Source organism: Clytia hemisphaerica, unplaced genomic scaffold (assembly GCF_902728285.1).
Source record: "Clytia hemisphaerica strain Z4C2 unplaced genomic scaffold, Clytia hemisphaerica genome assembly, whole genome shotgun sequence".
NCBI lineage: Eukaryota > Metazoa > Cnidaria > Hydrozoa > Leptothecata > Clytiidae > Clytia > Clytia hemisphaerica.
The window spans coordinates 415486-436650 of record NW_027103848.1 but is presented as its reverse complement, the minus strand read 5'-3'; the positions used below and the strand labels follow the sequence as shown (position 1 = coordinate 436650).

General features: G+C 35.5%; 3 protein-coding genes and 1 non-coding gene across 4 annotated transcripts in view; 2 read left to right on the top strand and 2 right to left on the bottom strand.

Moving 5' to 3' along the window:
- The window catches only part of LOC136807552 (structural maintenance of chromosomes protein 1A-like), a 28513-nt gene extending 10056 nt beyond the window's left edge, over positions 1–18457 (top strand). Inside the window, exons 18-37 of the mRNA XM_067064137.1 lie at positions 1595–1726; positions 2522–2673; positions 3103–3298; positions 4066–4134; positions 4393–4482; positions 4729–4772; positions 4908–4998; positions 5104–5220; positions 5769–5930; positions 6111–6167; positions 6608–6712; positions 6985–7169; positions 7360–7467; positions 7723–7783; positions 8226–8279; positions 8573–8622; positions 14475–14549; positions 17256–17325; positions 17767–17877; positions 18288–18457. Coding sequence (XP_066920238.1) covers positions 1595–1726; positions 2522–2673; positions 3103–3298; positions 4066–4134; positions 4393–4482; positions 4729–4772; positions 4908–4998; positions 5104–5220; positions 5769–5930; positions 6111–6167; positions 6608–6712; positions 6985–7169; positions 7360–7467; positions 7723–7783; positions 8226–8279; positions 8573–8622; positions 14475–14549; positions 17256–17325; positions 17767–17877; positions 18288–18350 — 1992 coding nt within the window. The 3' untranslated portion in view covers positions 18351–18457. The remainder of the gene's footprint in view (positions 1–1594; positions 1727–2521; positions 2674–3102; positions 3299–4065; positions 4135–4392; positions 4483–4728; positions 4773–4907; positions 4999–5103; positions 5221–5768; positions 5931–6110; positions 6168–6607; positions 6713–6984; positions 7170–7359; positions 7468–7722; positions 7784–8225; positions 8280–8572; positions 8623–14474; positions 14550–17255; positions 17326–17766; positions 17878–18287) is intronic.
- Trnas-gcu (transfer RNA serine (anticodon GCU)) lies at positions 5406–5487 on the bottom strand. The gene has a single exon. It is a non-coding gene; the product is annotated as a tRNA-Ser (tRNA).
- Positions 14885–16500, bottom strand: LOC136807553 (myosin-6-like). The gene has a single exon (XM_067064138.1). The coding sequence runs from the start codon at positions 16416–16418 to the stop codon at positions 14967–14969; it is 1452 nt and encodes a 483-aa protein (XP_066920239.1). The 5' UTR covers positions 16419–16500; the 3' UTR covers positions 14885–14966.
- An 883-nt stretch (positions 18458–19340) lies between the features above and the next one.
- LOC136807550 (lipopolysaccharide-responsive and beige-like anchor protein) overlaps positions 19341–21165 on the top strand; it is a 50342-nt gene continuing 48517 nt past the window's right edge. Inside the window, exon 1 of the mRNA XM_067064135.1 lies at positions 19341–19673. Coding sequence (XP_066920236.1) covers positions 19377–19673 — 297 coding nt within the window. The 5' untranslated portion in view covers positions 19341–19376. The remainder of the gene's footprint in view (positions 19674–21165) is intronic.

The following is a 21165-nucleotide window of genomic DNA, read 5'->3' as shown; positions in this document are numbered from 1 at the left end:
GATTTCTCCTGTCAGTTCTTCATTAGTCGGGGAGTTGTCCGTTCGGGGAATAGTCTGGATATCCAGTCAAGGTTTGGCCCTTAATAGGACCGTCATTCGCAAAATGTCTTTTAAAGAATTTATCAAGACTGCTATTTATATTTGTCGATTTAGGTTGTCTAGCATGCTCCAGACGACTAATTCAAACATAAGCAATATAAGCAAAAACTAATGGACGGGACAAATTGTAGTTTTTATTAAACTGTTATTATCCCGTTGCAACTATTGTTTTATTCTACGATACTGATATTTCTGTATTACATGGATTATAAGCGACTCCAGTGTACGATTTAGGCCAAGTAATTAATACAGTACTCGAAGATTATGGTTTCGTGGTTTTCGACCAAAACCGAAAAAGGGCATCATTTTAACCATCGTGGTTTGATGGTCGGAATTTTAACCATCGTGGTATGATGGTCGGAATTTTAACCATCGTGGTATGATGGTCGGAATTTTAACCATCGTGGTTTGATGGTCGGAATTTTAACCATCGTGGTATGATGGTCGGAATTTTAACCATCGTGGTATGATGGTCGGAATTTTAACCATCGTGGTTTGATGGTCGGAATTTTAACCATCGTGGTATGATGGTCGGAATTTTAACCATCGTGGTATGATGGTCGGAATTTTAACCATCGTGGTATGATGGTCGGAATTTTAACCATCGTGGTATGATGGTTGGAATATCATTACTCATATTTTACTTGAGCTTAATAGCTTTGGAAATTGAGGAGCTCTGTCGGTTTGGGTTGTGAATTCGCCTGTACTTCGGCTATTACGTTATCATAAAAACAAATATAGACTTAAAAATGAAACTTTAGAAATGGATAGAAATTGGCTTTAAAATTAAAGGTCTACAATTACAAGCCTCGTTGCTGCCGAGGAAATTATCTACTAAACCAAGTTTTGATTGTGTTTTATCATGCCTCTAAAAATTTCATTTCATCATGAATGAAATATAGCGGACACTTTGAGCGAACATTATCAGGGAAACAGTTTAGTGTCCGGTAATGAAAGTTCGCTATTTATAGATAGTATTTACTACCTTATCGGCCCTTTTTACGCCGGTTCTAATTTAACGCCGGCCCCTTTTACGCCGGCCCTTATTCCGCCACAGCCTAATTTTGGGCTTACGCCAATTATGGCCGTAAATAACGCCAAAACTTGTAAAAATCGCTATTCAGGCTTCAAAACAGTAAGTATTAACTAAAATTTACGTTAAAATGTCATCTTTCAGTATTAAACTATAAAATTCCATTGAAACTCATTGATTTTCGTGAAGTTTTGGATATGAGTAAAAAAATGGATAGTTTTCATCCTTTAATCATGCCTAAAATCCTTTAAATTGAGGAAAAATGGTCAAAAATTAGCGCCGCTTTTAGGTAATTAGCCAATAAGGGCCGGTGTAAAAAGGGCCGATAAGGTAATTGATTATTTTGCATCTGATGTAGAGACAAGCTTGCTACTTTAGAACTTTAGATTGTGCCATTTGAATATCTGATAGGCTATTGAAGTGTATCGCTACTGTTTTTCTTCTCTAATTCACTTTGTTTAGATGATTCGTCGTGAAACGTATTTGCCACTAGACACGTTGAAGACGAATCCGATAAACGACCAATTACGTCAAATCGGCGGCACAGCAAAGTTAGTTGTTGACGTCATCAAATATGATCCTGCTGCAATTAAGGTGAGCTTAATAATTTGTTCTTTAAGTTTTTAAACGTTAACTTTGGGACCATTCAAAAAGTACGTACGCTCGAGAGGGGGGAGGGGGGGGGTACTCCCAAAAGCGTACGGGGGGAGGGGGGAGTCCTTGAGGAGAAGTACGTACGCTTGTAATTTTTCCTAAACTGTGTTTTTTGAGAGAAAAACGCAATATTTTCACATCAAAAAATAGTTTTTGCGATTGTTATTTTTCATTTTTCCTTTGGTATTTTTGTTCATCTTATAGATTCTTTTAATTTCTTGAGACTTGTTATAAATACAATTAGATACCTACTTGCTACATATTCTATTGTTACAAGAGTTTAAAGTTTCGACTTTGGTTAGGGGGGATATACTAAAAAGCGTACGTACGCTGAAGGGGGGGGGTACACATAAAGCGTACGAAAGCGTACACGGGGGGAGGGGGAGTAAAAAATTTGCCATTTTTGAGCGTACGTACTTTTTGAATGGTCCCTTTTTCATTGTTTCCCTTTGAATAATTTCCGCTGATTTCAAGTATTACACAATTTCCGCCACCATCGAAGGAAGCGTTTGAATCTGTAGTGGTGATTCCTTACACATATCAAACGTTGGCCCGGAAACCTGGCGACGAAAGCTCGCTATGTGAATCCAATCTTTATGATTTTTATGTGGACGATTGCTCCAGCAACAGATTTGGTCGTCAGGAGAGACCCAGTATAGTTTTCTGTGCTCGTATTTTGATTGGCTTGAACGCTTTGAATAAAACTTGCAACGTTTGGTTTTTCTACCTTTACAGAAAGCGTTGGTTTTTGCATGTGGAAATGCTTTGGTGTGTGACACTACCGACGAAGCTAGAAGGTTGGCTTTCAACGGTCATGAACGAAAGAAGACGGTTTCCATTGAAGGAACTATGTTTGAAAAGAGTGGTGTGATGTCTGGAGGTTTAGGGTAAGTTTTATTTTAAAGGACATCATTTTTAACGTGTCTTTTATCATTTGCTTAGACAGCATTTTTGAACAAAAGAAATAACACGTTTCTTTTTCTTCCGCGCCACGCGAGTACTAATTTTGAGAAATTCTCATTCTGTTATGTCAGCATCAGAGTTGCGCCTCCATTCTATTTCGTAAAATAGAATATCTCGCTTTCACACATGTGAATTCACTATTTCTTCACGCTGAGTTGGTTGATGTTTAACTCGTCGCGGATAAAAGTTTCATCAACGCAGGGACCGTCTCGTTTTTAAGTGTCAACAAAAAATCCTATGAATTTGTAGAAGAAATACTTTAGTTGGAAATAAATGTTTTTATGGTACTTAGTTTTCAGAGTTAAACACATTTAATAGATTACACTTGAATTCCAATGATTTTAAATCTACAGAGACATAAAGCGTAAAGCGAAACGTTGGGACACCAAACAGGTGGATGGACTGAAGAAGAAGCGAGACCAATTTGTCAAGGAGCTTAAAGATCTTCAAGTTGAACGACGAAAAGATTCCAATTTACAAGACTTGAAATCTCAAATGGGTGGTTTAGATCATCGATTGAGATACACGCAAACAGACAAAGAAACCATCGTATGTATACAGTGGACTCTCGTTAATTCGAGCTTCTACTATTCGAACCTTTTTATAATTCCAGTGCCGTAGGAAGCATTTTCATATTGAGGGGGCTGAAGTTTAGTGACAACAAGAAAATTTTGAAAATTTGAGCTCTAGATTGCTTGAAAATGCACTCATAACATGCACTTAAAAGACAATTATGACAAATTGAAAAAGAAAAACTTTGCATTTTGCAAAATAACTATTTTTGAAAAAATTATTGGGGGGGGCATAGCCCCCCTTGACCCCCCGCCCCCCCCCAGTTGCTACGGCACTGTAATTCGAACTAATTCTCAGTCCCCATCAATGAGGATCCGTGTGTAAAATGCTTTCTATAATTGGAATCTCTCCGTTATTCGAACAAATTAGATTCCACGTTCGAGTTCGAATAAGCAGGAGTCAACTGTATTCCCTTACTCTAATTTGCTTTCGCCCGGACAGTAATTTAAAAAAATCAATACTTTGATTTCAATTAAGTTTTTCTGTTGAGGGAACAAAAGTATCGACTTTAATACTAGAAATGATTCTTTTTCTGCTGAAATACAATTTTAAATCCTGCTGAAATACAATTTTAAATCCTGCTGAACTACAAATAACGGCACTGGCTGCTTTTGTTCAAAGTTTCTGTTCGGCATCAATCCTGGACCAGTCTAACATCGGATTCAATCATTAATAGCAAGCCATTCTTCATGATTTACTGTCAACTGTGGTGTACTTAAGCTTTGGTTTTTCTCATTTTTTAGGAGAAGCAAACATTGGTATCCAATGCACGAGAAATGGAAATCATCAATGCGAAACTGGAAGAAATAGAGGTTTCTCTTTTTGACTGAATTTAGAACTATTCCTTCGACTGTTTTTTTTTTATCTTTTGGTTCTGTACGGAAAATGCAGATCCAATCCATAAATGGAAGAAAGCTGATACTCTATTGTCTAAGTCCCACAAGAAAGTAATTAGTTTGTTGGTAGCTGATCGATTTTAAATATAGTAACTATAAAATGCTTTCCAAAACGTTGAAACGGTCGATATCCACTAGTTTATGCTGGTCTTTAATTATCATTCCTTTTTATAGCCCGAGTCAAAGAAATATAATGGTTTCATCTCGAAACGTGAAAACGAAATCAAAAAGATTCAAGATGAAAAGAATGCTGTCGAAGATCAGGTTTCAAATATTTTCTATTGTTCATCTTTTTTGATCCAAAGAGTCACTCCTCTTAAAAATCCTTCGAGATTACGTTCAATTTTCCTCAAATTATCTCCTTAAAGATATTTTTAGCAAACGAAAGTAATTCTCCCATTCAAGGTGCGCTGGCGTTTCCTCTGTACTTTTATCTCTATCCCATGATTTTAGATGAGAAAAAATTCTAAGCTAGAGGATAATCCCTCGATTTTTGTTTTCTGTTTTCAGGTATTCGCGGAGTTTTGCGAACAGATCGGTGTTTCAAACATTAGGTATGTACCTTATTGTTTTTTACTGTTTGTCGAATTTTTCATGGATTTTGAAATTACTCGACTTTTAGTTTTAAGCGTCAAAGAAAATAGCAAAAATCTTAAAATTAGCTTAATAACTTTTTTGTCTTTTTTAAGGTCCTATGAAGAGAAGCAACTAGCGGCGCAGCAAGAAAAAACACAGAAACGAATCGAGTTCGAAAAACAAGAAGGTCGGCTCAAGCAACAGGTCAGTTTTTTTGAATAATTGTTGATATTTGACATTGGTAGCTCCACCCAATCATATTTTATGTATCTTATGGTTAAAGTGTTAACAACCTTCATTCATTTCCAGCTTGAGTACATCCAATCACACGACCATCAAGAACAACTAAAGAAACTTGAAAGAAATATCAAACGATATGAAGATGAAATCGAAAAACTGAAAGCGCAAGAAAAAGAACAAATCAAAGTAAGAAAATTTTATCATTTTTTAAACATGTAAGCTATCAGCGCAACCATGTTTTTGCAATTCACTGTGAGATTTAGTAAACTTTCTCCGCAATTTCTGACCGATATTATCGTATACAGAATAAATGTTTGCACGTCAATAAATTATTTTGAAGGATTCCCAATAACTGAAACATGAAAACACTTCGACGAGGATGGGATTCGAACCCACGCGGGCAGAGCCCAATGGATTAGCAGTCCATCGCCTTAACCACTCGGCCACCTCGTCGTATGATACATTTGAAAATTTTTGATAATAATAATGTGACATTCCATTAGAGGTGTTAAGTTATGGTTGCCATGTGATTGTTATTCAAGTTCATTTTCCTGAGAATTTGAAATTCTAAATCCCTAGACATTAAAAAAACGTTTTCCAATCCAAGAGGCTCCTCATTTCATCTCCAGTAACTGAAAAATAAGAACAGGCATAGCTTGTTTTCTCAAATATCACGAAATACTAAAAAAAATGATAAGTCATTTGAAGTTCTTAAAACCTTTCGTTCACAATAGGAGCTGGACAAAGACCAAGATCTTTTGGATAAACTGCGTCTTGAAGTACAAGCTGCGAAAGGACAATCGGATGAAAAGGAAGCTGAAATCAAAGAGCTTAAGAAACAACAAGGAAACTTCCTAAGAGATGAAACATCTTTGAAAAAGAAAATTTCTAGCAAGGTAATTCTCGTAATAACTCTCATACGTTCGTTTTCTTACTGGAAATTTCTTTTCAGATTCGATGAAGCTCAAGAAATGGCTAGTGTCAAATAATCATTTATATTTATAGTACACTGTATTTTCTACAACCTTCAAAAAGGCTTACTTTAAGACTGTTTTATCAATGTTGTTTCCCGATAGGAGCGTCAAGCTGAAGAGAAATATTCTGATCGTCACAGTCTGCTGAAACAATGCAAGGTTGGTACTGCGTTTTCAGCAATTCCTATTGACGAAGATCTCTTAGTGAAATATATCCATAATTTTCTCGTCATATCTTATCGGCCAAAACTTAGTCGGCCCTAAGTGACTAAATTTTGGCTTGGTGACTAAAGGCCGACTAAAAATAAGAGCCGACTAAAATTTGGGCCGACTAAAAATTTAGAAATGGCCAAAACTTAGTTATTAGTCGGCCCTTAATGACTAAATTTTGACGAGGTGACTAAAATTAGGGCCAACTAATAATTAAAGCCGACTAAAATTTGGCCGATAATGTATTATAAAGGCGTTTGCTTCTAGAAATCCTACAAACTGAAAGAATCGAGGCGAATTTGTTATGTAAAATCAATTCTCCGTCAGAAAAAAAACATTCAACTTTGAACACTTCAGTATTTCATTTAATGTACTCCTGTTTTATATAGATGGAAGATATCAAATTACCATTGAAACGAGGCTCATTGAATGATATCGAGGCTTCACAAGCAGCTAGTAGTCAAGACGACATGGAAATCGACGATTCAAGCCAGGTCAGTAAAATGGGAATGAGAAATCTGTCCTTTGACTTGGACATATAATCTCTTCCATCATCTAATTTATCTTTTAGAATAGAATGAACCGTTAGAGAATGAATCAATTAACAGTCTATTAAAAGTACTTTAGGGATTTTGTAAATCAACATACAAATGCGCGTTGAACACCCTACCACTCGATGATTTTCCCGCCCTGATCATTTAAAAAAAGCCAAACTTCCGAGGTACACGATATAATAATAATAACTGTTTGAGAATTTTTTTTTCAGAGCTCGCGATCTTCCTTAAAAGAGAACGACATTGCAGTCAATTACGGACGATTGCCTGAACGTCTAAAAGGTTTCGATGATGCTGGTGAGATCAAGAGTAAACAACAGGATCTGGTCAACAATATTAACAAGTTGGATGCTACTTTGTCCAGAATCCCAGCACCCAATATGAAGGCTGTATCGAAGTAGGTCTCCTGTTTTTGTATGAGAGTTTTCCAAAAAAAAGAAGTTTTCTCCGATTGAAGCCATATGTACGTAGTTCAGCGTAGTTGACTAAGGTACTAAGGTAAAAAGTTCAAGAATTTTGTAAAATCTGGTCCTGAAAAACCTTAAGAACTTTAAAAAACGTACATCTGTGTTATTCCTTTTATTTAGGTTGGGAGATGTTCAAAATCGACTGAAAGAAACAAGTGACGAGTTTGAGACAACACGGAAACGCGCTCGCCGTGCTAAAATGGAATTCGAAGCTGTGCAAAAGGAAAGGTGCGTGAGAATCGGAGAATTTTCATTTACTCTACTTTTTCTGTTTTCAAACTTTTATAACTAGACAGTTAGGTGCTGTTTTTTTTCCTCAATGTAATCCCAGCCTTAGTTTTCTTTGAAAAGTCCGTTGATTATAACCAGACACAGCGACTAAAAACTTCTAGTTGAAGAAATCATTTACATTGACAACAATTGTCTGAAAGGATACAGCTTTATGAGAATCTTATCTTATTATTACCATTCTCATACTTTCAGATACGATCGGTTCATGGCTGCTTTTGAACATGTTTCAATGAAAATTGATGACATTTATAAGGTAACGTTTATTTCAGTATATTTTCCCGATGTGATGTTTTTATTCATTATTAGAGTGCTTAACCGACCGAAATTGGAAGCGTAACATAATGATAGTTGAAGGTAAAGTTTAAAAGAGAAGATAAACATAGCTCTAAATGTAAATGCAGTGGTTTTTACTTATCTAATTCATGATATGCACCACTGCAATGACTTCACGAAATTATGCAACTTTTCTGTTTTTGTTCCAGCATCAATACGTCACTTTTTCTATTGTTCAAGAGTGACGTATTGGGTGGAAAATTTGAAAAGTTCTCAGAAGACTCTCCAGTGATGCATATCATGAATACTCGAATGAGTAAGTGTATTCGTGGAGACTTGGTACTAATTATACGAAGGTTACCTTTTCGTCCGGAGTTAAAAGATACTATTCCTCAAAAATAAATTATGTTATTTTCTTTCAGGAATTGGCTAATAACCCAAGTGCTCAAGCATTCCTTGGTGCTGAAAACGCAGAGGTATATTATATTTTAATAACAATATGTCTGTCATTATTGATTTCTTGTCGCTCCTTTTCTACATAAGTACCATAATTGGATTAATTTTAGCTTGGAATTGATGATTGATATTTTAAGTTTTTTTGCGTTAAAAGTAAATAAAATCCGCTTTTTTACCGCCTATAAATTATTTCAATTTCCTAGGAGATTTGGCGAATTTCGGATTCCAGTTTTCGAAAATTAGATTGATTCAAGAAGCAATTCTTAATCCACTTGAAGTAATCAAATTAAAAAAAATATTATTATTTTATCAGGAACCGTATCTCGAAGGTATTGGATACAACTGTGTCGCTCCGGGTAAAAGGTAACAAATATTCCACTTTCGGATCAACTTTTTTCCTGGTTGATTATTACACCCTTAAGGGGGCCGCTGTGCAAATTTGAGCATTTTGTTTGAATGTTGATTTTACTACCTAGCTTAATTACAAATTAAATTTAAAGAAAAACAACAATGTTTTTAAAATTGAGCAAAAGCTTTTCGATTAAAAATCATCTTCAGTGCTACAAATGATGTTAAAAATTGGAAATCAAAAAAGTTACAATTTATGTGTTTAAAAGCAATTAAATGTAGTAAAAAACTGGATAAAAGAAACATCATAAAATACAAAAGGCAATGCATGTTAAGAGAATATGTAAAAAGTAATTAAAATAATTGGCTAAGTTACTCCATTTCGGAAAAGAATTAATCGGTTTGAGTCTAGTTGGTCATTTAAAGACGGTCTCTTGAGGGCTATGATAGATGCCTCTAAGTTCTTCCGTAAACCAGTTTTCTCAGAGGCATTAAAGATAACCTTCCAAACGAATTGATGATTAGGGAATTTACGCAGGTGTTTGGCTGGTTCAGAGTTTTTGTCAATGTTTCATGTTCCCCCCATCTGGTTTCGACGTTTCTTTCGGTTTCTCCAACATAATTATTTCCACAAGTGCAAATTCCTTCATAAATTTTGCATGCCGGATATGGGTTCTTATCTTTGACATTAAACAATTGCCTGACTTTCTTTGTGGACCATTTCACGGCAAAATCGATATTATTCTTAGTGAAGGACTTTAATTTCTCTAAAAAACGTTTTGATAAAGATTCATTCTCCTCACAGAACGGAATTTCAATTAGAATAAACTTTCTTGGCTCTTTAAACAAGAACTCTGGGATTATGAATTCTGACGACGTGTCAAGCTTCATTTCAAATTGATTGATAACGCTCTCTGTAAAGCGTGTGGGAAAGCCAGCATTTTTGAACTTTGTACGAATTACTTGTTTCTCAAATTCAAAATTCATACCTATCCGATACGATCTGTTGAGATCACCATTGATGGCATTTCGTTTATAGCGTTTGGGAACTTGGGAAGACCAGTGAGTTGCCATTTTGTTCGGTTTTCTGTGGACTGAGGTCCGGACTTTCTCATTTACGTTTACATCAATATTGGTGTCCAGAAACTTCGAAGGCCCTAACTCTATTGTGAAATGAATGTTAGGGTGATAATTGTTAAGAGCAAGGAAGAGGTGGTCTGTTTCATTGATTTTTCTTCGAACAATGACGTCATCGACATATCTCTTGTAGAATGTTGGTTGAACCACTTTGACAATATCGGATTCCATTTTAGTTAGGAAGATATTCGCAAGTGTGACTGAAAGAGGTCCACCCATGGTACAGCCATCAGTCTGTTTGTAGTAATTGGATTGGAAAATAAAGGTATTCTCGGTTGATAATTTAAGTAGCAAACGTTTCATGATAAGACGGGTGCAAATTGTGGGTAATTTCTTGTTTACATATATTTCATCTAGGATGTAGTCTATCGTGTCATAGATAGGAACATTAGTAAATAAAGATTCGACATCATAAGAAACGTATTCATCATCGACGGTGATAGGCGGTTCATTTTGTATCATTTCAGGAAAGTCTTGGGTGCTGTTGATGATGTAGTCGTTGCAAGTATAAAGTGGCTTTAAATACTTTGAGATTACTTGTGCAGCGTTGTAGGTGAAAGTCCCTGTTTGTGCGATAATTGGTCGAAATTTTAGGTCCTGGATTGTAACTTTAGAAATATCATCGAATTTGTGTGTTTTGGCGGTACCGTACAGTTTGGCTGGTGCGTTGGATTTTGGCCACATTTCGTCATAATGTTTGTACTTTGAGAAATTTCGGCGTAAAAATCTTGAAAATGTTTTAAAAGTCGATTAGTGTTTTGTCTTCAGATTCTTTGTACACTCCGTTTTCTATGCCATCGTTAATCATGTCTTGTAGTTTTTTGGACATAATCGGCTTTGTCCATTACGACGACACACGAATCTTTGTCACCAGGGATTATAACGATGGAATCATCATCTTTGAGTCGTTTGAGATTGGAGTATGTGAAATCTTTTGTAGTGTATACATTTTTGGTAAATTTATCACAGTAGGCGCGAAGAAATTCGTGGAGATCTTCTTTTTGGTCAGTTTCTACATTCTTGTTTAGTGAATAAGCGAGTGATTCAAGGTTGGCTGCGAGATTTTTCTTTACGTACTTGTTCTTGTCAACATAGCTTTGGTCTAATCCATAACTAAGCTGTGTAAGTTCTTTTTGGTTAAGTTCTAACGAGGAAAGGTTGATGACAGGTATCGTGTAAGGTCGCACGTTTCGTTTAATGACTGGGCGAAGATCAGAAAGTTTCTTATGTTTTGTTTCAAAAGACTGTGAACGGATACCTTTAGACGTGTTTAATATACGTTGAGAAAACAATTTGAACAACAAAGGACCAACGAGGTTGCGTAAATGATTTTCGACGGTACGGTGATCGATAATTATATTTTTCAAAGTGTCAATATGTTTCTTTGCGTTTGATACCAGTATACTACGTTCTGCTTTATGTTTATCCTCCTTGTTGATAAACTGACCTTGGACTTGGGCAAACTTGGGTGTAACGTGCCTTTGTAAACATTTCTTTACAAAACCAAGGTTGGATGATGTTTTGTGTAACTTTAAAGATAACCAATAAAGTTTGTTGTAAGTGACGGCAATCCTTTTTGGTATAAAGTTTAAAGAACCCATATCCGGCATGCAAAATTTATGAAGGAATTTGCACTTGTGGAAATAATTATGTTGGAGAAACCGAAAGAAACGTCGAAACCAGATGGGGGGAACATGAAAACATTGACAAAAACTCTGAACCAGCCAAACACCTGCGTAAATTCCCTAATCATCAATTCGTTTGGAAGGTTATCTTTAATGCCTCTGAGAAAACTGGTTTACGGAAGAACTTAGAGGCATCTATCATAGCCCTCAAGAGACCGTCTTTAAATGACCAACTAGACTCAAACCGATTAATTCTTTTCCGAAATGGAGTAACTTAGCCAATTATTTTAATTGGTCAGCCTAAGCTGAGCATTCAAATAGGTAAAATTTTCTTCCATCATCACCATCACCATCATCATAAGACGGCAAAAAAAAAATCCGATTTCCCGATATCACTTTGATTTCCAAACTTTCTTCCGATCGGGTTAACTTTTTGGGTACTTTTAGCGTGCGTTGTTTTTACAGATCAAGATGGCGGCTCAAGCGATAAGTCAGATGTGATAAGTCAGTGTTGTACCAAAGTATTCCCAGTGTAAATCTGTTGCAAGCTTCAATTTCTGTCATTTATTTTTTTAACTGGGCAAATCAAACACATGATTTTCATCAAGGGGATTCTTTTTCTACATATTTTGAAGGTTTAAAGCCGTTTGCTCAAGTTTTTGTTTATGTTGAATTTTCTGATCTTTTTATTGCTGCTTTTTATTAGTTTTTGCAATAAAAACATATTTTTCTTGTTTGCCTCTAGACTAGGTGGGATTGATGGTGTTATAATGTTATTGGAATTTGATAAAGTTTACAAAAGTACAGCTACTGTCTAAGTTTGATAAAGACTGGATGCAATCGTGCTTTTTTGGACTTGGAGGTTTGGACGTGTTTGATAAGGCGAATCGCAAAAAATTGTTTGGTTCCCGTCATTTCTACTTTAAAAAGTGGGGGTCATTCAATCGGTTTGTCGAAAATATTTTTCTTTTAAGAAGCAGCTACATCTTGTTGAAAGGGAATCCGTGTGGACTGATCTGAATTAAGAAATTGAGAAACCGTGGATAAACTGGTTTTGGGTTTACTCTCCATTAGCATGCGGCTCGCTACTTCGATTTGAAAACTTGTAAACACAGAGCGTGCAGAGGTCAACAGTGGAAATCCAGCAAAGCAGCGGAAAAGCTTTCCGACTCTCCAACTCTACCTGCTGACCGTAAATCAGGGTTGGCCAGATGACGGGAACCAAATGATGACATCACATCTCCTATTATTGGACTTGCAAAATTATGACAAATGGTCTTTGGAATTTGATCAATTATATTAATATTAATATATACAGTTCTTGTTGAAATTGATCAAACTATTTTTCACGCAGTTCCGAACGCAGATATAGTGTTTTTCTAACCTTTTCTAACCTTAGCGCACGTTTTGACTGAATGATGGAATGGAATGAATGGCGATAACAGTTTATACATATCTCTTATCAGACTTGCAGAAAGCGGACTGCAGAAAGTTATGAAAAATGGTTTCTAGAATTAATTAAAATTAATGAATTATACCGTCAAGTTACACAACATGCACACTCTTGTCACAACTTGCACAGTCATAACAAACAGATCCATCTGGTCTTCATTTAACATTGTTTTAAAGTTTAAAAAACACTGCCAGTGCTTGGCACAGAAGAGAGGAATCCCAGTTGAAATTAATTGCTACTCCGCTGCCCTGTTGAATTTATTTATTATGGTCGTGTGTTTATTCCGCCAAGGCGGTAAAGCCATCGCCCAAATTCATAGACCAATCAAAAGGGAGTTTAAAGCAAAATGGGGGGAAAATGAGCTTCTCTGCATAGTCTGCATTGTTATGAATTTTAAGTTTTGCTTTCAATTATCATTTGCGACCAGCAAAGTCTTCAAGATGGTTGTGTGCATGTTGTGTAACTTGACGGTTCTAAACTACAAAATTTATTTACGAAGACTGGATGTAAATTATGTTTTTCTGACCTTGCCAAATTTTGGCTTTGACTGAATAGCAGTCAGTTTTTACGTACCTCATTGGCCTTGCAGACAACTGACAAATGGTTTCTGTAATTTGACCAAGTCTACCAAAATACAGTTCCTGTTGAAATGGTATAAATATGAACTACGTTTTGCAAAGATTTTGATGCAAATTGTGTTTTTCTGGAGTTTGCGCTTTGTGACTTAAAGTTTGTAGCTTGTAAGTTTAAAGTGTTATTGGAGTTTTATCAAGTAAAATAAAAGTACAGTTTCTATGCATATTTGATGGATATCTTTATTTTGGTTCTGACGTTTTGGCAATTTTCTTATTCATTTCTAAATAACACTTTGTATATCTGACATATGGATATTGTCTCCATACTTTGATCTTCTCGGGGGGGGGGGGGGGGGGGGTGGAGGAGCTCTCAGGCTTGTTTTAAATAATTTTAAATCAAGTTATCAAATGTTTCACATTTTGTACATTATTCAACATTTTTAGTCTATTCTGTTTCAATACATCTCTTACATCTGTTAACCCACTTATTAAAGCTATCTAGCTAAGCTCTATTGGCTGACCTTCCAGCCTCGGCTGGTTTATTACTTTTTACATATTCTCTTAACATGCATTGCCTTTTGTATTTTATGATGTTTCTTTTATCCAGTTTTTTACTACATTTAATTGCTTTTAAACACATAAATTGTAACTTTTTTGATTTCCAATTTTTAACATCATTTGTAGCACTGAAGATGATTTTTAATCGAAAAGCTTTTGCTCAATTTTAAAAACATTGTTGTTTTTCTTTAAATTTACTTTTGGAATGGCAAAATTTCAAAGATAATTACAAATTCTTCTCTAGGTTGGAGTCGTTTATAATACGTGTAATACAGTAGTATAGGCGTTATATGATAAAAATTTGTTTCCGACATTACTTTCTGCTTTATTTCTACTATGTCTGAATTAGTCGTTTAGCTTGCTAGACTAATTCTTCTCCCGCTAGTTTTGTCTTTTAAGGGACTTGAAAAGTTAAAGACAGGAACTCTTAATTTGTGTTTGAACTCACGTGACATCTAAGATAATTGGTTTCATGATTCTGCTCATCTGTCAAATTAAAAACGAATTCCTTTTTTTCAGATTCCGACCTATGGACAATTTATCAGGAGGAGAAAAAACAGTCGCTGCATTAGCCTTACTTTTCGCCATTCACAGGTAAATTAATAAAAAGTCTAAAGCTCTTCTCTTGGGGCTTTAATATATTATTTCGAGTGCTTAAGTGGTAATTTGAGATCCCAGTGTGGGGCTGGGGAAGAGTAAAGGATGGCAATATCTTTCCATAGTGAATAAAAGATGTTCAAGATGTTTCCTGAAATAATTTTTAAAATTAAGATGATAAATTTCATAAATTAATTTCAAAATTTCGTAGTTAAAAAAGTACATTACTTAAAGTTTCATGCCTTCCGGCAATCACCAGGCGTACAAAAACGTACGTTCATAAATTTGTTCTATACAGTTATCGAAAACTCTTTTAAATTGTGTTCAACTACTATATATTAGAATTAAGATGATAGATTTAAAATCCAGACGTACGTAGTCAATTTATCAAACATATAAAAGGATAAAAATGATCTAAAGTTCTTGGTTTTTCATTTGGATAAATACCATTAGAGTGTTATCTTTACAAAAGAAATCTTTTATGTCATCATTAATCTTCCAATATCCATCGGTTATGTCATGAGTCATTTCTTTAGAAATCTCCCTATGTTTCGGGTCGAGTAGTCTCACACATTCCAAATTATCATTTTTAAACCCCTCACATATATCAAAGTTATAGTTCAGAGTCCAACTTCCGAAAACAGCTCCTGGAACACTGAAATAAAGCCAATTTTTCTCCATCTTTAACCTGAGATCTTTATGGTACCTCTCACTAAGTAAGATTTTGAGTACGACTGTATTTCCGATACGGTAACCTAGCCCGTAATATCCCATTTCTTGTAGATTAACTTCAACAGATTTGATGACTTTGATATCAAGGGACAATGTACCATGACTGAGTTCGTTAGTCGAGAAGCGTTTGTACGATTCCTCCAATTCACGAACTTCATGCTTCAGATTTTCCTTCTCCTTATCATCCTGATTTTTAATAGCCAGTAACTGTGTATGGGTAGCCAGTAACTGAGTAAACTTTTCATTTAAATCGTTCATACCGGTATTCAGCTTCCCCTTCCCTTCTTCGATCATTGTTTTCTCGGCTTCGGAATTTAGTAGTTTCTTTTCCAAGCTCTCGTTAAGGTTGCACATTTCTTGGATTCCTTTTTTCAATGATTCATTCTCCGTTTGAAACTCCCCAAGTTTTTGTGTCTGGTTTGCGTGGTTTTCCTTCAATAGAGATAGCTCTCCTTCTATCTGATGTTTAACTCTTAATATGTTTTCTTTTAAAATCTGAGCTTCTTCAAGCTCTTTTCTCAAAGATTCCTTCTCCGTTTCACATTTTGCTATCTTAACATTCTGCGATTCTAAGCCTGTCTTTTCTTGGGACAGGTCTTTCCTTAACATCTGCATTTCATCTGACAAGGCCTTTTTCTCTACCAGCAAATCATTTATTTTCTTTTCAGATTTTAACGAGGTATTCTCGAATCTCAGTTTATCGTTCTCAACCTTAAGGCGACTTTTTTCAATTTTATCAAGCGATAATTTCAGTTCGTTATTGTCATTTTCCAAACGGTGATTCTCATTTTCCAAACTATCAACTCTCGTTTTTAATGTTTCGCATTTAGCTCTCAGAGTAGAGGCCTCTATTTCTTTTCGGTTCTGCTCTTGTCTAAGACGTTCATTTTCAACTTTCAAGGCTTTGATGTGATCGCTTGAACTACGGCTTTCCTGATTAAAATCTCCTTGAGTTTCATTGGGTTGAACGCTATCAGAAATATCTTCTTTGGTAGCTACATCATCCTCCTGGCGAAAACCGGCCGCGTTGCTCTCATCAATAATTCGTCCCCTCTGATCCTCACTGCTACAGCTATCTTCATCCCTAAGCACACCGTGTGCCTCAGTTCTATCCATGTTATATTTATTTGACATGTTTCTTTCTTTCCAAAATTAAGTTTAAGTGTATCTAACTTTCGTTTTCAAACGCAGCACATACGATGACACATTAAAAACCAATCTTGCATCTATTTTTTTTGTTCAGAGAAAGTGTAATAGAAATGCAAGCATCACATTTGTTTTAAAATTGCTTCAGATCCAATTACAATGTTATCTTTACCAACAATACCTCTTTTAACTTGACATCTTTGATCCTGCCACTTTGGTTTTTCTCATCCTGGTTTTTATGGTCTCTCTTGTTTAAGATTCATGAGCGATGGTTTTAAATTTTTAGAAAAAATCACCCTAATAGCATTTTCTAATGACCCCCCCCCCTTTATGAAATTTTCCTGAAAAAACCTTTATTTTCCTAGGGTTTTTTGTGTAAAATCACCTCAAAATCACTTAATATTGACCCCCCAACCCATTTTATGGATTTTCTCCCAGAATACCCACCCCCTGCTTATTTCACCTAAATAAAGGGTTTGGGTTAAAGAACCTTCAAAATACGGGGTGGTTTTTATTTTCACTGTGACGGTGTGACGGGTGTCTCAACATGAATATTAGTTTAATTCTTCTTCCGTCCCTCGTCTCCCTTATCCCACATGTTTTATTAGAACATCAAGACTTCTGATACTCTTAGATTTTTTAGATATTTCAGCAGAGAGATGACCCTGAAACATTCTAAAAACTTTTGAATGTTCGCATGTTTTTAACTTGTTCTTAATAATTCATCCATCGAAGACTTTAATCTTCTGGTATAGTTTGCTCTCATAAAAATATATACTCTTATATTCTTCATATATCTTTTGTTTTCTTTCACTTGTTTCATAGCTTTCAACCATCACCGTTCTTCGTGCTGGACGAAATCGACGCCGCTTTGGACAACACAAACATCAATAGGGTATGTTGTTGCCACAACTATTACTTTGCGGTCTTCGTAAGATTCTTTTTATCAAAAGGCTCATAATGTATTTAGAGCATCATTTTAACTCAAAAACCCCCTTTCTTTTTTTGAAATTTAAAAATGCTTTAGAATATTTTATTGCTAAGGATTTTAAGAATCACGAGGCTCGTTACGATTTATGTAATTCTTATATAAAAACTGTATAGAAGAAAATGTCATATTCATAAGAAATTTCTGAGTACCAAGTCACATTGTTTCTAATTTACTCGAAAATGCCAATTCTTTTCGTCAGATATTTTATAGTAGCAGACATTTTGGTTCAAGACTAACTTCTACAGTGCTGTTATCACACTTAGATGTTATATTTCGCGAATGAATTATTTATCACACTTTAAATTTTCTTCATTTTCTTCACAAATTCTTCCATCTTGTTGCTAGGTTGCAAATTACATCAAACGCCAAACTTCGGAGAATTTTCAATGCATTGTAATTTCATTAAAGGAAGAATTTTTCACAAAAGTCAATACCGTTGTTGGTGTTACTGCTGACGTAAGCATAATCTTGTTTATACATCATAATTAATCTTCAAGATGCTCGCTATAGAGATTTGAAGAAGATTTTGCGCCTCGTTTTGCACTAGATTGAGGTCATTGCAACCGTCCACCTAGCTTTTTTTTCTACGCAGTAACGTCTATTTCACTTTGCGAATTTTTCGAATGTTTGGAGCCCTGGTTTTAGATTTTTGACGTCACTTTCAATTTCTATTTCTTATAAACGAGGGCTTAGACAAGTGTTAAAAAAGTTGTCTCTGGCTTGTAAAAATCGAAAAGAATGTGCTTAAGACCGAAGGATTAAGGGTTTCGAAAACCCCTCTTGTTTATTGGCTAAATGCTAATGCGCTAATACATTTGTTTTCTATAATCTTTTCAATATTTTGTTTTGTTTTTGTTTATTCACAGCCGGATCAAGAATGTACAACAACACGCACATTGACATTGGATTTGACTAATTACCCTGAATAAATATCCCTTTTTCTAAACTATTTACAATTTTGTAAATTTACACTACTTAGATAATTTTTCTTTACTTTATACTAACTGTTGAATAGATTTTAACGTTCTTTTAAAAATCGATGCACTTTTCATTGTCTTAACTGAACCAGGGAGATTTTTAACAAATTTTAAGAATTCATTTCCCTGGGAGAGATTCAATTTTTACTTTTCATGATTAGTCTATTTGCTTCGTTTAACCCTTGAATGAACTTATCGGGACCTGAAAGTTGTAAAATACCGTAATCTAATTCCCGGAGCTTGTTTTAGCTTGCCTGTACCAGACGACCAGAGCTATTTCCTCGAACCATTCCTTTTTCCAGAATGATCAAAAATAAAAAAACCGTGTGTTGGGTATAGGCAAGTTACAGTGTACAAGTAAAAAACAAAATATGAATTATAGATTATAGGCAAGTTAGAAAATTCATGCTTCTGGGTGTCAGTCTTTGATTTCTTTACGGAAAAAAAAATTTGCCACCCACCCCCTTATATATCGATTAGCGAGCACCTCACCAAAAACCGGGATTTTTTATCCTGTTTCTCAGTGAGTACCACTTTGATGATAATTTTCGAAAAAAAAGAAGCTTTTCAAGTGTTTTGACGCCAATTCGATATTTTCGCTACTGCCAGGAGCTTCGATAGCGAGCAACTCACCAAAAACCGGGATTTTCTATCCCGTTTCTTAGTGAGTTCCACTTTGACGATTTTTGAAAATAGAAGCCTTTCAAGTATTTTGACGCAAATTCGATATTGTCGCCTACCGCAGGAGCTTCGAAAGTTTAAAGTGACGTCAAAAAATCGAATGTTTCGAGCCCCAATAAACCTGGGCTAATAACATTCGAAAAAGTCGCAAAGTGGAATCGTGACGTATAGTCCGTTTTTGAGAAATCAGTAGACATTACGTCATGTCGACTTTACATTGGCCAATGAAGATCTATCTGGTCGAGAAGAAGTTTTAATTAATACGGCAGCCGAATACATAAACACAGAAATGGCAAGATGGCGGCTGAAGCTGCATCTACCAGCGATTCGAATGATCAATCTGTAAATGAAAGCAAAAGTTCTGAAGCTTCTAAACGACCAAACTTTGTACAGAGCTTATCTAGAACATCTGTAACTTTCTTCAGTGGGGAAAATGCAAGCCATATTGCACATCAAAAGTTTGAAGCTTTGAAATCAGCAGTGATTGAAGATGCAGAAAGAGGTGGAGGTGGAGGAGAGAAAGAAGAGGAAGTAGCTGAAAGTGAAAAAGAAGCAGATCAAGAAAAGAAGGTTATAACCCATGTGTTGAACCATGTAAGATTATTGAATTCTAATCTGATTTACCTTCTGTTACCGTAGAGTCGTCTAATCTCGACATACGTCTTGCAATCTCGACACCGGATCTGTAAAATAATCAAAACAAACCTTGAATGAAATTCTTGGTATCATTCTTATCGAACAAGTTCATCCATCAAACTAGAAGTTCAGTAAACATTGCAATCCTTTCAATTAAAAAACAGCCATTATAACAGCCATAATTATAAGCAGTTTTACACAACACACGAAACGCATGCAAACTTCCTCGTAACTTTCTCGTGTCCATCATTAAAATTTTACAACTTAATTACGCTTCAAGTCACGTGATAAAAATAATTCGCGCGCTTAGCCTGGTTTCCCCTTCCTTATATATAAAAAAACACGCTCTAGGTGCTAACAGGCCACACGCCGTGATTGCCAGTATGGCGGTCACATTAAATTCAAAAGGAAACCGGGTTCTTTTTATTATTTTCGGTTCACGGTAAAAATGTCTACTAAAAAATTCCTCGCGTGCAAAATGTTGTGTTGTTGTGATTTGGACATCTTCGTTGAAAGTATGCTAATTAGTTTTTAGCGATTACTACATCGTTAAAGTTTTCTTTTCAAATATAAGTAATAACACTTCACATTTCTCATATTATATTAACAATCTGTGACGTGATAGAGAGAGAGTACATTTTAGTGATTGATTGATAACTTTGGTATGTATTTGTTTATGTTTGATTTTTTATTTCGAAGACCAGCCTACAGCTATGTCGAGATTGCAAGACGTATGTCGAGATTAGACGACTCTACGGTAATCATGATGTGATGATGTTGAATGATTAAAACTCCACTACACTGCAGTATCAAAATCAAAGATTCCAAATTTTATGCCATGGACAAAATGTTGAGAACTGGCCCCTTTTTCATCTAGTTTCTTTATTTTCCTTGGATTTTTGGCAAAAATTTGGATGCATATTTTTTGCGAGGACTAAATTAGGGTGGCCATGCATGAATAAATAAAACATCAAAATTATCCCGAGTAATAAAAAATAATGCTGGGAGATAAATTTTAAGACAGTGGGAATTCAGATGTTTCTAAATGGTTGCTAGACATGTAACAGTCTTAAACTCCTACCGTCAACTGCTCTAACTTGGGACTATCTGACAAAACATGGGACTAGGGTGGTCAGAGGAAATTTCAAACTTACTTGGAGAATACCAAACCAAGTTCAATGGAAAGCCATAACCATCAGAAGAAAAATGAGGGGTCATTTACCTTCCAATTCTTTAAAGTTCCAAAGATATTCCATTTTGAAGTTCAATTTTTCAAGCATTTTTGTGCACGCATCGCCAGCCATTTTGTACCTTCATCACGGCACCAAAAGCGAAAGTGTTTTATGAAAAATTCCGCGCGGGAGGCTTGGTGCGAGTTTTATTTTCCGTAGATGTAGCTGAAACGGGGGTAATTACACCATAATCTTTCCCTTAGCGCTTGCCACCGGAA